General features: G+C 47.9%; 1 protein-coding gene across 3 annotated transcripts in view; it reads left to right on the forward strand.

Moving 5' to 3' along the window:
- LOC138566599 (hyaluronidase-1-like) overlaps window positions 1-16,030 on the forward strand; it is a 214,524-nt gene that overhangs the window by 83,553 nt on the left and 114,941 nt on the right. For 2 of the 3 annotated variants that reach the window (XM_069644118.1, XM_069644120.1), the window contains exon 2: window positions 5,528-6,461. In XM_069644118.1, the coding sequence (XP_069500219.1) occupies window positions 5,550-6,461 (912 nt within the window). In that variant the 5' untranslated portion in view covers window positions 5,528-5,549. The remainder of the gene's footprint in view (window positions 1-5,527; window positions 6,462-16,030) is intronic. The other variant, XM_069644119.1, reaches the window with a different exon arrangement.

Raw genomic sequence — 16,030 nt, forward strand, 5'->3', positions numbered from 1 at the left:
CATCGACCATGGTGCTAATAGCACCATGGTTTTCCGCCGGAGTCCTAATGAGGGCCTATGTCTGTTTGGTCACGGAAGCAGCAATGTGATGCCAGTCGAGGAAATAAAGGCAGATGAGTGTTTCAGAATAATAGGGCAGGTCATCACGAGGGGTGAATGGAAAGATGTACTCAACTATTTGGACCAGTGCACCCAGGAAGCTAAAGTCGCCCATGAGCAATTGTGAAAGGTGAAACCTGAATTGACATTTGCATCGGATGCCCTGCTGCTCAGAGACTCACGAATGGTCATTCCAGTCAAGCTAGTCCCTAAAGTAAGGAGCTACCAAAACAATGGCTTGCATTCGACAGAAAATAGGGTTCCCCGTATTGGAGGAGAGGGTGGACAAATATGTCGAAAGGTGTGTGTGGTGCCAGCCTGCGTCTCCTGAGCTAAAAGCTCACCCGATTCAGTCATGGGACACAGCAGCAAGCCAATGGACAAAGTGCACATTGATTTTGGATCTACAAATTAAAATGACCACTTTCTGGTAATGATTGATCAGTGGTCACACGATACTCAGGTGGAGTTTGTATCATTGACAGTCTCTACTGATGAAGTGTGTTTGGACAATGGCATACCATTTCAAGGTGAGAGTTTTTGCACATTAATGCTGGTATGCAGAATTATTCACCACAAAATTACCCCACTGTAGACGAGAGCGAATGGTGAAGCCAAACGGTTCATGCACATCCTGAACAAGATGTTCTGGATAGCTCATGGTCAGGACGTTTGCCTCCATAGAGCTCTATATCAGTTCCTGTTTGACTATTGGCTCTCTCCTCACTGTTCCACAGGGGCTGCTCCAGTGGAGGCATTATTTCAGCAATGTCCATAAGGGTTAATGCCTAACCATGAGTCTCAGAGTCCGGTGATGATTGATGATGGCTCAGTGGAAGTTGAGCGACGGAACGTCAATGAGAGACAAACCCTGCGAAGAGGATTAGATGACCATGGTTTGGCGACTGGAGATTCGGTTCTACTAAGGTCCCGCAGATCTGCTGACAAGCTGATCTTCATGTATGAACCTTGCCCCCTCTTTGGGGTTGAACAGAAATGCTCCATGATCACAGTACATGATGGCCCAGAAACAGTGACAAGCGTGAGAAACCTGAAGTTGTCTCACCCGCTAGTCCCTGGGGATCTGTCATCCAGGGGGCCAGGACACGGCCATCGCTATTAGATCCATTTCCTGGGGGTGGGCCAGTGCAGGAGGATCAAATGAATGAGGGGTCCTCGGGGAGTGGAAGTGGGACACCGACGGGTGAGACGTGGTTCCCTTTCTCTATAACATCTTTTCCCCATCCTACCCTGTAGGATATTCAGCAGTTCTACCCCAACCCCCCTTTTCCAACACAAACACTTTCCTACACTGTGACAGACAACAGACTAACACCCGAACCGTTAACCTGACATGTCCCAAAACAAGGGTCAGACAGAGTCAGGAATTGACAATGACTATGCACACCTGATGGCCCTTTCCCTTCCCCACAGGGATAAAAGGTGGAGCACAAGAGCACATGTCGAACAAGGCTGAAGGCACGAGGAAGCAGCTATTCCAAACCGGCAGTTCAAACAGAGGAGGAAGGCGGACAGACCTGGAGGGACGACAAGAAGGGAATTGCCAATGCCCTTTTCAACTCAGACCCGCGAAGCCTCCGAAAGGGAAACCATAAGACCAGGAAGTCCAGCTGATGTGTGGTGTCACAAGTGTCAATGGCACACAGGGCCCTCGTGCGCTGATAACCAAATTGGGGAGAGGCGCTTGCCACTGTGGTACCATCCTTGACTCCCGAGACAAGAAACTCCAGTTGTTCAGCGCAGCCGGTGAGTAGGAGAAGACCAATAGTAAAACCGAACTGTGCTGGGCTCAAGGTTGCAAGAGGTAACCTTGTTGAACAAAGAACTTGTGTAATTAAACTTTAAAGAAATCCTAGTAAAAGGTTCAGAAGCAGAGTGGACAGGCGTCGCGGAGGCGCTCATTCTGAAGGACTCTGACGGAAACTTTTGTGGGTTGTGTTGTTTTGTTGAAACTACAAAAGCCAAGAGGCCTTAGAAGAGGCCTGTGTGAAGTGTCAAAGTAGTCCTATGAGGGTCGAGCAAAACCCCTTGTGCACTCGAAAGTCTGTTACATTGAAGAAAACGGATTGAACTGTGAAACTGGCAAATGTGGTGACAAGTGTGAACCCGGCTGAGGGATGTCCGCAATGAACAGTTGTTCAAAAAGACATTGAGACTTTTGAATGATGCCAAAAGTACTAGGATGCGGAAGAGCACAGGAGACATGAAGGTCACTGACTGTGCTAGTACTGGTACGAGGCGGCCAGAGGGCTCAAGAAGATTCAATCATCAACAGAGTCAAAGGACTTTTGCAATCCGCAAGGGAGGAACTGGATACAAATCAAATGTGGCAAGACTGGCCGCATAGTCAAGTGCAGCCATGAGAGGAAGCAGGTCTAGCAGATCTCCATCGAGGGAGATTCAAATCCTGCAGGTGGGCCAGCAGGAGAGGGACCCAGCGAAAGTCAGTGAGCAGCTGTGGAAGTTCCCCGTTGGGTCTGTCGGTGCAGGCCCAAAATCACGACCGAGAGAAGGAAGTAAGCTGAGCTATGCAGGGAGACGCCGCACTGTAGATCCTGACAAGAAGAGAAGCCTGAAGAGCTGACAGAGAACTCCCTCAGCTGCTGCCCCGGTGACATACGTGAAATCTCAAGAAGTTAAGGTGAGGTATTGGAGACCCAGAGGGGACACGGGAACCGGTGGGAGAGATGCCCAACCAGCTTTCCCTCAGCCGAGTTGCAGTGAAACAATTATTGGGCCTAGCCAGTGTAAGTTTTGCCTCCATCATCTGCCTCTTGTCATTGGCTGACTGAAACACACTGACCATCAGGGAAGGGTCGGGGGCACTACCACAAACACAAGAAGGGTCAGAGACCCTAACAAGAGTACCAGAAGGGTCTGGTTCCCTAACACATGCTAGAGAAGGGTCTGGGACGCAAAAGCAAATACTGAGAGCGTAAGAGGAAATCTTCCTCATCGCAGTGGAAAAGGGAAAACCACTGACCAGAGGAGCATCTGGGATCCTAAAGTAGATACTAAGAGAACTAGAGGAAATCTTCTTGTCACCGTAGGAAAGAGAGAACCACTGACCACCAGAGAAGGGTCTGGGACCCCAACAAGATTTGGGACTTTGCTAACAACTAACCAGAGTGGCAAACTGTACATCATACTGAAAGCAGTGATAAAGAAACGGTGCTAAGCAATCCTAGGAGAGGGAGTCATTCTCCTGGTACCAAATTAGGAGTTGTGATAACGGCACCTGGGGAAGGGAGTCATTCACCCTGACCATGTGAGGAACTGTACCAAGGAATAAAAGGAGAAGGGAGTCATTATCCTGGTATCAAACAAGGAGTTGTTTTAAAGAAGCCAGGATAATGGAGTGAAATTGTTGTGAAATTTACCAAGCCATACAAGGAGAAGGGAGGCATTCTCTTGGCCCTGAGCTGAGAGTTGTGCTGGAGACACCAAGCGAAGGGAGTCATCGCCCCTGTTTTTTTTGGAAACTGTACAGAGCTACACCAGGAGAAGCGAGCCATTCTCTTTGGCGTGAAATTGGATAAAGACTTGGTGAAACCCCCAAGCCAGGGGAAGGGAGTCATTCCCCCTGAAATTTTTGTTGTGAGAGAACATTCTTTTGGACACTATCCAAGAAAGCAGGGGAAGGGAGCCATTCTATTTGAAAAAGGAACTTTCTGTTAGTTTATCTTTTAGTTGTAGTGTGAGGGATAGAAGTAGGTTATGACACAGGACAGTGGATATTAATTTGATGTACATTCTGACATACCTTTTTAGTACTAGATTTGAGGCAGGGAACCCCTTCTTTGAAGATAGGGCTAGTGAGGACCTTTTTCATTACACTAATAAAAGTCTATAACCAAAACCATGCCATTTGTGTCAGCTTCCTTCTTCGACACGCATACAATGGGTAAACCATTATGAGACACCATGATGTATTTTCCTCGGGTAAGCCTTTCAACTATCGCTATGCTGGTGAAACACTCCGTTTGTCATAGTGCAGAGCTTCAGCACATCTCATAATAACAGCCTGTGATGCCCCTCACATTTCTTTGGTCAGTATAAGTGGATCCATTTAGCACAGAAGACGGTAGAGAGCAATTCGTGCAATGGGATCTAAAATGCTTTACATGTATTTTTCTAATCCCTGGCTTTAGACTGCTTTTAGCTTGTTATTAGTTATCTGCTCTTAGAAGCCATGGACATTTGACAGAGGTTTTTAACCCATTCCAGTTAATGGGGTTTACAGGAGTATGTGTACCCTCACCTGTCTGACAAAACATTCTGACTGCACCACTATTGTGAATATGGCTTTATGTTGTGCTGTGCCACAATGCCCCCCCCCACACACACACACACGCTGCTGATTGGTTGTAGTTTGCTATAATATTTTCTTAAAGTAAACAGACAAATAGGGTACTACAACTCTATTAAACTGGCTATTGTATACATTTGGAAGTGTATATTGTTTGATTATACTATTGTTTATCATATTTATGTATGAATAAAAAAATACTATACTGCTGGTGTAAATGCTAGTTGGTTTAGTCTTAAAACCGTGTAAAAAATAGGTTGATGATATTGAATGTTTATCATACATGCAAGGGTAATAAGAATTGATTTCTAGATACTTTACAGGTAGATCAATGCCAATATTGCTGTCCAATCGTAAGCCTGTCAGGTGCTCAGGGGTTGTGGTTTCTCTTGCCCTAAGCACAGAGCTCCAACTCTCACCAGACCCTTGCATCTGGTACAGCAGCTCTCTGTGCCGCAAAGCCTTCCACAGCCCCATGTTGGATTTTAGTACTCCTTGGTGGTGTTTAGGCTTTGGCATGCAGGGTATAATGAACATTATGACATAAGGGTCATGCTGGTTGGAGATCACCAAGCTTGTACCTTGATGAGGGAAGTGTCTCGCCTCACTAGCCCCACATTTTAAATGTATGTAGGGAATCCTTGCCCTTTATTCTGTGCCCAGCCATCAAACAGAATGAGCTCAGCTCCTTGTAAATGGGCAACCAAAAAAGTAACCGAACACTGATGCCGTGGCCTGTGGCTAAATCTAAGGATTTCCTTGGTGTTGTTGGAAGTATGGAAGTAATAAGGTATATACAGCCATGTGTAGAGCCCAGAAGCTAGACTGCCTTTGCCCTCATATTCTGCTCTGCTATCTGTTTAATTTATGTATTCCCACCTGATAGTCCAGTACTACAACCCCAAACACCACTGCTGCAGATATTTAAGAAATGAGATTCATTTGTTCTCCTGGGAATTGTCATGAACATATCTAAAAGTATTTGACTAGTACCACAAGTGGGGGGGCAAGTGGGTGGGTAGCATGAGGGTTGGAGTCCTTTGTCTTTGAATGTTGCTGTACTAACCTTCTTCACTAAATTGTTCTTCATGTTCTCAGCAGTGTCCCTCAACTCTTGGATATGGAATTGATGCTGTTTCTTCTCTGGCTGATCACCATGTTCCTGTTTTCGAGCCAAAGATTAGATGCCTCTGCTGAACCAGTTCTTTTGGACAGGCCATTTGTTACTGTATGGAATGCTCCTACCCAACAATGCTGGGAGAAATACCAAGTGGAGCTTGACCTGAGTGTCTTTGATATTGTGATCAACCCAAATCAGTCTTTCATTGGCCAGGAAATGACCATCTTCTACAGCACACAACTTGGTTACTATCCATACTACACAGACAACGGCACTGTGATCAATGGTGGTATCCCACAAAACGCCAGCTTGAAGGACCACCTTCTGAAAGCCAAGAAAGATGTTGAGGCAGCTATCGTAAATTCTACATTCAGTGGCCTGGCGGTGGTGGATTGGGAGGCCTGGCGGCCTCTTTGGGCTCGCAACTGGAACAAGATGAAGATCTACAGAGATCGCTCAACGGAATTAATCACAAAGTTGCACCCAGATTGGCCACATGATCGTGTTGTGAAAGAAGCCCAACAGGAATTTGAGAATGCAGGACGGGCCTTCATGAAACAGACTTTGGCACTTTGTCAAGAGTTGAGGCCAAGTGGCTTTTGGGGTTTCTATGGTTTCCCTTCTTGTTACAACTTTGAGTATAAGAACTCAACATTTAACTACACAGGGCAGTGTCCAGAGATCACCATCAAGAGAAACGACCAGCTCAGCTGGCTTTGGAAACAAAGCCAAATTCTCTACCCTGAGATTTACCTGGAGAAGGAGCTCAAATTATCCAAAAAAGCTCTGAAATTTGTTGGACACCGAGTGCAAGAAGCTTTACGAGTGGGAGCACAGGTACCCAACAGGACGCTTCCTGTCTTGCCATATGCACGCATTGTGTACGCATACACTATGGACTTCCTTGCAGAGGTAAGATTTATGTTCTCCTTGCAGAGGTAAGATTTATGTTCTTGGCCTCTATAGATAATTATGGTTCTATTTTTTGCTCAGCATCTTGCCAAATGTTACATATGCAGTAGCAATGACAGATATGGAGGACTGAAGGGGACAAGGCATGCTGGTGGGACATTACCTGGCAATGCATTATATGAAAACTTTCACAAAATATATGCTTAAAAATGTGTGAGGTCTGGTTTTAGAGATAGTAGACAGTGTCCTAAGGCTTTGGTATGTCACCATCAGCGCTTGCATGGCATCGCACAGCGAGACCAGACTGAGTGTTAGATATTTTTCCTGAAGAAGATAGTCTGCAACGCTTCTGGCCTCTATGTAGACATGCAGCGAACAAGTGTTCTAGCGGTGGAACCTGAAAATAATAGAAAAAGGCACTTTCCCCTATTCTGGGCATGTAAAAGGCAACATTCAGGATGCACACTTTGAAAAATGGGACACTGCTGCTTAATATGGGAACGTTTGTCATGTAGTATAGTCAGGGGCACCCCTGTGACATTTTGAAAGAGGCCACTGTTCACTTCCAGCTGCCCTGATTACATTTAAACCAACCAGATATTTCATTCCTCCTGAAGGTCAAGAAACTTTGAAGAAGACATTATATGGCAATAGAGCCCAGGTTGTTGTAGTCACGCCTGGCTACACATCCTAAGCCTTTTAAACAAAGGCACAGGACGGTGGTTGAGTTTCCATTCTACAATAACAAACAAAGGCACTCTTGACACATTATGAGATATTCATAACAAACCAACTGGGGTTCATGAAATATCCTCACATAAATACTGTTAAAGTTTCAAAGGAAAGGTATTTCCAGGCCAGGGAGAAGGGAGGGTGGGCTTCTCCAATGGGGTCCAAATTGAATACATTGAAGACAGGCACAATAAATAATGAATCCCGTCCACCACACAGCCCTGCTCGGAATGTGCTGTAGTCCCATCATCTTAGTCACATACACACATCACTGGTCATTGCTGGAGAGAAAAGAAGCATTCGGCCCATTCTCACAGCCATAAAGGGCAAGGATCCTTCCAGTATCGCTACGCTACTGTACTGTAAAGCCAATAAACCTGGCTATTGTAGTTATTTATTTCATTTTACATATATATGTATGAATAAGACTTGGGCCCTCATTACGACCCTGGCGGAAAGTAACTGACCTGACCGCCATAGCGTAAATAGCGTTTCCGCCATTGCACGACGGAGTAAAGTGCGGCTAATTCTGACCCATCGGGCACGAGCACTACGCCATGGCGGAAGTGCAAAGTCCGCGATGGCGGAAATGTCCCCAAAACGCCCCTCACCGCCGTCGTACGGCGCCCTAGGTGCAATTCCGCCACCCATCATAGCGGTCACCGTAATGAGCGGTAATCGCAAAATACGGTGACCGTAAATATATGGAAAAACGGAAGCAAAAACATGGGGCCGGAACGGGAAACAGCACGCCGTACACCTATAAAAGCAGAATCCCAACACAACCATTAAAAATCCTACCCTGAGACACATCCCAACCCGTTAGCCACCCTAGTGCAAACAATCAAAATGGGAAAAGTTGCGAAAAAAGCGTGCGACCGCAAGCGGCAGGTCCACTTCTCCCATGAGGAACTCACCGTGCTCACAGAGACCCTCCAGGAAAATGCTGCCGTCGTCTTCTCGACGCAAATGACCAGGACGGCACTTGCGAACAAGAAGGCCACATGGGCCCTGGTGGCACAGCGGGTAAGTGCGGTGGGGACCGCACCCCGCAACCCACAGCAATGCAGAAAGCGATGGGATGTCTTGCGGATACGCGTACGGAGCATACTATCAGCCAACCGTAACATTGCCACAGCTACCGGGGGAGGATCGGAATCACCCATCAAGTTGACCCCCTGGGAAGAAATCTGTGCCTCCACCATTGGAATGGAGAGTATAGAGGGAGTCGGAGGGATGGAGAAAGGAGTGCAGACATCCGAAGAATCAGGTAGGTGGGCCAAATAAAACAATGCTAAATCCACAATGTCCAATCATGTGAAGTACCATGTGTCCACATAGTGCAACAGAAACACATGTCCAGGAGAACGTCCACATACATTGGCCTGATAGCGCACTTTAAAAGTCACATTAAATACATAAATAATTAAAAATCCTAAAAACACCCTCTAAACGTGCAGCATGCACACCCTAACTGCAGGCTGCAAAACAACTGCATCCTCAATCCACACAAAAATGAAACCACCTCCAAGGCCCTGACCCAAATCACCCTCAGGTACCACCCCAATGCATGTGATATATTGCCATTCCAATTTCCACAGACCCATAAATAACGCTCACCCTCCTTTACTTCACCACAGGGTCCGATTCAAACGACGAGCTTCCGAACACCCCTACCAGCACACCTGCAAAGAGGGCCAAGACCAACGGCCAAAGACCCTCCACCTCAGCTGCACGGATCAAGACACGGCAGCAGCACAAATAAAGTGGCAGCACACAGGAGGGGACTTCAACAGGCACCCCAGCAGCCAGCATGCCCACAACAGCAGCACCACAGGTCCCCCCAATGGATGCCACAGAAGGCACTGCTTCTGGTGGCAGCAGCACCATAGGTGACACTGCATTAATGGCAGCATGCTCCGACACAGAAAACGGTGCTGTCGATGTAGGATCCATCCATGACCTGTCTCAATCCCCCTGTTTGTTTCATCCCGTACACCATGAGGATGCCACGCAGGGGCACCCACAAGACGACGACTGGCCATCCCCCACAAGCCCTGTGGCAAGGCAACATGAGGTGATCAGCCCCTCTGTGACACCACCGCAAATGGGCATGGCCCAGCAGAGGCAACAGTCCCTCGACCAGGTGATCGTGCACCAGCAGCAACTGGCCACGCTCCTCAAGGAGCATGCTGATGAATGTGGGGGTACTAAGGCAGCCATAGAAACATCTACTGAGGCACTTAGGGCAGAAATGGAGAGAAGTACAGAGACACTAAGGGCACAAATGGAGAGAAGCACCGAGAGCCTGAGGGTACAAATGGAGAGAAGCACCGAGAGCCTGAGGGGGGAACTGCATGCGACGTCCAAAGACGTATGTGCTGAACTTGCCGCTGTGCGCCGTGTGCTCACTGAGCTATCACAAACCCTTAGGGACATGCATGGACGTGAGCAGGCAGAGACATCATCCGTTGCAAGTTCCGTCCAGGGCAGCCCCCAACGTAGATCTGGGAGGAACCTGCGCTCCACAGGCAGGGGTGCCCCTGATACCCGGAGAGGGGGCTTGCAATAGCGTCTGCCCACTGACAATGAGCATCTTTGGACACTGGTGTTCGGGGGGGAGGTAGGAGGGTGGAGGGGGTGTGTTGGGCTTTCTTGGGTGGCGGGTCGATGGGGTGTGTAACATAATTTCACATATGCTATAAACATTTCACAATCATCCAATGAGATGTGTGGACATTGATCTTTGTGTACGAGGCCTTTATAGGCGTACAGTCCATATTGTGCATGTTCCAGACACACACAGTGCCACAAGTCCCGTGTCCATGTATCAGCCACCAGGCGTGAGTGCTAGAAGCATGAATCTATGATATTCTGACGAATTTCATGGGCCTCCTGTGCCTCGCGGACTCCTTGAGGTGCTGCCACATCCCCACCCTCATCATGACCATCTTCAGGTGCTTGCAGTTCTGCGTCAGGGGGCATGGGCACATTTCTACGTACGCACATGTTGTGTAGCATGACACATGCCATGACCATCTTTGCAACCTTCTCATGGCGGTACAGGAGTGCCCCGCCAGACCTGCTGAGGCAGCGGAAACGAGCCTTCAGTAGGCCGAATGCCTGTTCTATGACTACATGGGTACGTGAGTGGGCATGGTTGTAGTCCTCCTCATGCTGGTTCTGTGGGTTCCGGAGTGGTGTAAGGAGCCATCTCTTCAGTGGATACCCGGCATCACCTGTATGTGGACAATAAAGGATGTTTGTGGAATGACATTGCTACGTACGCATCCCCCCCCCTTCCTGCCAGGTCATTGCCGCATCACATACCCCAAATTATCATTCATGAAATGAGACTCACCAAGTAGCCAGGATCTGTTCCCTGCGTGTCGCTCCATGTAGCGTGGTATTGTAGAGTTCCTCAAGACCATAGAATCATGGGTTGATCCAGGAAATCGGGCACAACAATGTGTAATGATCCTGTTGGAGTCACACACCATTTGTACATTAAGAGAATGATATTGTTTTCGGTTGCGGTACTGGACCTCCATGGCATGTGGGACAACCAATTCCACATGGGTGCAGTCGATGGCACCAATGCAACCCGGTATGCCGGCAAGTGCATGGAATCCCACTTTTGTGTTTGTAATCTCATGCTCCGAGCGTGGTAAAGAGATGTAGTCGTCTGCGTGCTTCAGGAGGCCATCGAGCACTTGCAATAGTGTCCGTGACAACAGTGGCTGTGAAATGCCATGCAACTGTCCGACTGTGTGCTGGTAGGTGCCTGTGGCCAGGAAGTGGAGTACAGACACCACCTTCAGTAGGGGTGGGATGGCGGTTGGGGTATCTATCATGCTGACAAGGTCAGCGTGTGTCATGTCCACAATGGCGGTTATGGTGTCCCGGTCCAAATGGTAGAGGGTGTGGATCTGCTCATCAGTGAGGTTGAACGGATGAGCTCGGAGGAGTGGGATTGCGGGCTGCCTGCGTGGTGGTAGTGGCTGTGCTGGTGGGCCTTGCTGGCCCTGCCTTGCCCTCCTCCTCCTCCTGCGTCTCCTCTGTGCGGCCGGTTGTTGTAGTAGTTGGTGTTCGTCTTCTTCTTGAAGTTGGAGTACTTGCAGTGCTATCAGGTCCCCCAGGGCCAACATCGCTAGTCCTGCCGGTAGCATTTTGGAGTGGGTGTGGTTGTGGGAGGGGGTTGGGTGTGCAATTTATGTGTTTTCAGGCTGTATAGCCTCCACCTGTGGTGATTCATTCCACCTGTGCAAGCTGCAATCCCCTTTGGGCGAGCACGTCCCGCACACAACGCTGCAATTTGACGCATGGCATCTTGCTATTACAATCATGTATTTAATCCCGATTGCAGTGAAATATTGGTTTATATGTTCATTCTGCTATGGTCCCATTGTTTCACATACTATCTTTGCAGTCGCGAACAAACTTGTGAAGGGTCAGTGGAATGTAGTACTCGATTAACGGTGGACCCTCATGCAGCACTGTACCGAGGTTCACCGACGGGCGGGGCGTCCCATTTGTGAGTGAAGCCAGTTGCCATTTTCACACACTGCCGCACTACATGGATGAATTTGTGATTTCAAGTGGTCACAGATGCCTTTTCGACGTGATGTTGCAAATGAGGAATTCGAAGGACAGCGCTTTCGGTTTTCAGCTAGCGGCGAGGAGACGCCCACAGGTCTGACTGCAAATATAACGTTCTATTGTTTAATGTCCTTCGGACAGGGGCCATGGCGAGAATGCAATGATTGATATGAATAGTATGGGATGCGCAATAGCGTAGTGGACGATAAGGCAGGACGTTCCCAAATACATGTTACTTCACAACACTGGAATTCCGGGCTGGAGCACAGTGGATTTTGCAGACTGCATTACGCACAGACTCAATGGAAATTTCACATGTTATGTGAGTAAATAATCAGGCGTTTTCATACCGGGATGAGGGAATGATGTATGGATGCATGGACAGATGATTTAATTGAGAGTTTGCCATGTACATGGCTTTTTGGAATCTATCCACTTCCCCTGCGCTATGTGATGCAGAGCTGCCATAGTGGGACCATCGGCTATCTGCCCTTGTTGAACCCTCCCTGTCTCGACGCGCCTTCAAACACTTGTGTCTATGCACGTTACTAATCCCATCTAATGGATTCTGTTTTAACAGACGCATGCACACGAAGACTCGTTTGTAATAGTGTTTTCACCTCGATTTATATAGTTATGATTCGCAAGTGATTTTTGGGTGGGAATAATCCTTTTGAGTGGCCTAGCATGCATATGGCTGTAGATTTAGTGTGATCATTGAAGTGAGTAATTCAAATGAGGTTCTGATGGCCATAGTATTCTTTTTCATTTCATTTGGGTGACAGGTATCTCCTCCCCTTTTGCCGCTGCCATCTGTATGCCACTCCTGCAGATGGCTTTTACTCCCGACACCTGCTGCTTCGAGTTAATCAGTGGAGCACCATTACGATCTTATGGGACGATCGCCAATGGGCCACATGCCCTTACGCAGTACTAGTGGCTAGGAGCAACATATCGACCTTTCAGCTGGACTAGTGCCTACCTAATGGGACGGCCCTGCGGTTCTAGGCGCTTCCATGTTGCCTTTTTGAACGTGAATGTAGCCCCTGTGTACCATGAAGGAACAGGGTGTCACACAAGAAGAAGCTGGTCATTTATTGCGGATGCAGCCCACAATAATGAAATATATTTTGGAGTTCATGACCTAATAGCTGTATGGGCTTGGTGATTTTGTTGTGCATTAAATTTTTATTCTGATATTGACCGTGTAGCGTTATTCTTTGCAGGTAATGTAGCATATTCCTATTTGTGGAGCGATGTATTGTGAGAAGATCTGCATTGGGTTCCGGCTTCTGAGTATAGTTGCGTGGTACTGTACTGGCCGCGTTTGCCTACGAAGCCCAGTGAGGTCAGGGATAGGGGCTGCCATTATGACTGTTTTGATGTTGTCATGCTCAGGGGCGGGGGATTAGCTTTTGTGTAACAGATGCCGGTCAGCCAGGTGGATTGGTGGAATGATGTGATTATCAGAATATGGCTGGTCACAGGTGCCTGTGTTTGCGTGCGTTTCTTGGAGGGAGACTGAGGTCATGTCCATTGGAATAGCTTCTGTATTCGTGCCATCTGTGCCCTGCAGCTCACATTGGCCCCTCTTGAGATGAGCCTGGCTGCTCAGTCACTCTGCCAACTTGTGTGGTACATGCTTATGCTGATGGTTGGTTTGTTTACTGGCAAGAGTACAGGGCTGGTGCAGTCTCCCTCAGGATACTGCTTTGAATGTTGCCTTACACTGGTGTCAAGCGATGGGGGCCTGTTGTTGTTTTGTCTCATATTTCAGTTCATATTGCTGTACTTGAACCTTCACATGCCTGTGCTGCATCAGTACGGCAATGGTGACATGCCAAATATGGATGGCCACTCACAAGGCACTTGGAGCCCCTACATTCATTTGTTCGTTGGCATGCATGGGTGACTTGTACATTTCACTGGTTGCATTGTGTGACTTCATTGCACCTACGAGGAGTTGTGCAATGTGGGCAGGGAGTGTTGTACAGGCACTCAGTAGGGCCATTTACGGTTGGTTCGCGATGCCGTAATTCTCACCATGGCGGAATGGTACTTTCCGCCATGCTTGATGGCGTTAGGTAAATGTCCGCTAGGGTCAGAATTCGCGTACCGTTGCGCCATGGTGGTAATTACGGTTTTGCATGGCGCGCGTGCGCGTACTTGGTGCAGTTAGCGTTGGCGTTCACTACGGTGTCGCTAATGGCATCGTACTTTACGGTGACGGGTCATAATCGCACCGAGCGCTATTCGATGGCGGTATTGCATTTCCGCCATCGTTTTTCGATTTCCATCAGGGTCGTAATGAGGGCCTTGGTCCTTAGGTCCTGAGTAATTAGTTTGAAAGTTTCAAAATTACTTTAAACCGAGGGTTTGAAGACACATACTGTTAAATTGGGTTCCTGGCCAAGCACGACACTGACACCAGTGTAGAAATAGCAAACAAGGAAACATCTTTACTGCGTTCCAGCTCCTGGTACAGGGTCCAGGAATACATTTAAGCCAGAGGTAAGTTATATGGACAAAACATCCACTGCCATCCTCTCTCAGTCAACCCATCTTCTCAACTGACCTTCACAGAACCATTCAGAACATAACATTATAACATTATCACAAACAGCATTCTATGTCAGTCACTCCTAGCATTCATTGCATACTGAGCAGGTGCAGGGAAAGACAAGACACAACATCTCTTCCCCCTTAAATAACTCAAGACACACCCAAGAAGCAAGAGATGTACATACACATGCAACAACATATGTGCATCCATCAACTTCCAAAACAAATCCTTCCAACAATGCACCCACCCAAACCTTGTAGCCACCCTCACCTAGTGGGACAATCTGCACCATAAAATGCCACTCCCTTTCCTCTACCACTAAGGCATAGACACCATCCACTGAACAAAAGGATATCACATCCAAACTTTCAAGCAACTTCAGGCTTCCAGCCCCAAACCACACGACTGAGGCAAAAAACCATTCTGTACTAGCATGCAAGGTGTGCCATGGAAGTCACAGAGAATTGATCCCCCACAACCATGCTGCACAAACATGCCAAGTGTGTCACAGAGGGCACAGAGACTGATCTCCCAAACAACTCTCCACTCCAACATACCAGGGTACCCCAGAGGACACAGAGAATGGATCTCCCAAAACACACACGGAGAGTGGATCTCCCAACACACAGTATACCACACACTCATCATATCGTAAACAAAACCCATCCCCCAAAAATAACATTAACCATTCTAAATGCAACTCACTGGCTGTCCACCATAACATGTGCACCTTTTCCAACATGGCAGGGTCCTCCAAGTACTCCGGTTAACCAACACCCCACGGAAAGAGAACACCAAGTACTCTGATGTCAACACCCCCACAAGACACCTGTGCTGATAAACCACATCCTCTCTCAGTCAACCCATCTTCTTAACTGACATTCACAGAACCATTCAGAACATAACATTCTCACACACAGCATTCCATGTCAGTCACTCACAGCATTCCCTGCACACAGCCCCTGAGCGTCCTTGCACCGATGTGGGTCTTACCCACCTTCTCCTGCCCTATCCCCCCTCCCAGCTGTTTGGTGTATTGCTCTGTGTTCTGCTGTTCTCTTCCTTCTTCTAGGTTTTCTTCATTTACGGCTCTGTTTTTGCTGTGTACTGCTCTGTGTTCTGCTGTACTCTTCCTCGTTCTAGGTTTTCTTCATAAACTGCTCTGTTTTCTGCTGTGTACTGCTCTGTGTTCTGCTGTGCTCTTCCTTCTTCTAGGTTGTCTTTCATCAACTGCTCTGTTTTGCTGTGTGTTGATCTGTTTTCTGCTGTGCTCTTCCATCTTCTAGGTTTTCTTTCGTCGACTGCTCTGTTTCTTGTTGCCCTGGTAACCTGATTGTTTTTCACCTTACTGACTTGTGTTCTGTTGTGCTCTTCCTTCCGGGCTCTTCGTCTCATTCAGTTTAAATATTTTCTACTTGTTCTTGTCTCGTTCCATCTCATCTGCTTGCACCCCCACCCCTTATGGCCACCCCCGTCCCCATAAATCTTTCTTTCCCCACTTCTCACCTCCACCCCTCTTCCTCTCTCCTCTTTCCCCCACCTCCTCTATGGTGCTATCTGTTTCTCCTATCTTCTCTAACTGCTTCCCTATTGACTATCCTGCCCTTCTCACTTAGGGCCTGATCACGACTTTGGCGGTAATGCCGGCGGTATTACCGTCGGTGGTATTAGCCCT

The sequence above is a fragment of the Ambystoma mexicanum genome, chromosome 2p (genome assembly GCF_040938575.1).
Source record: "Ambystoma mexicanum isolate Mex_15411 chromosome 2p, UKY_AmexF1_1, whole genome shotgun sequence".
NCBI lineage: Eukaryota > Metazoa > Chordata > Amphibia > Caudata > Ambystomatidae > Ambystoma > Ambystoma mexicanum.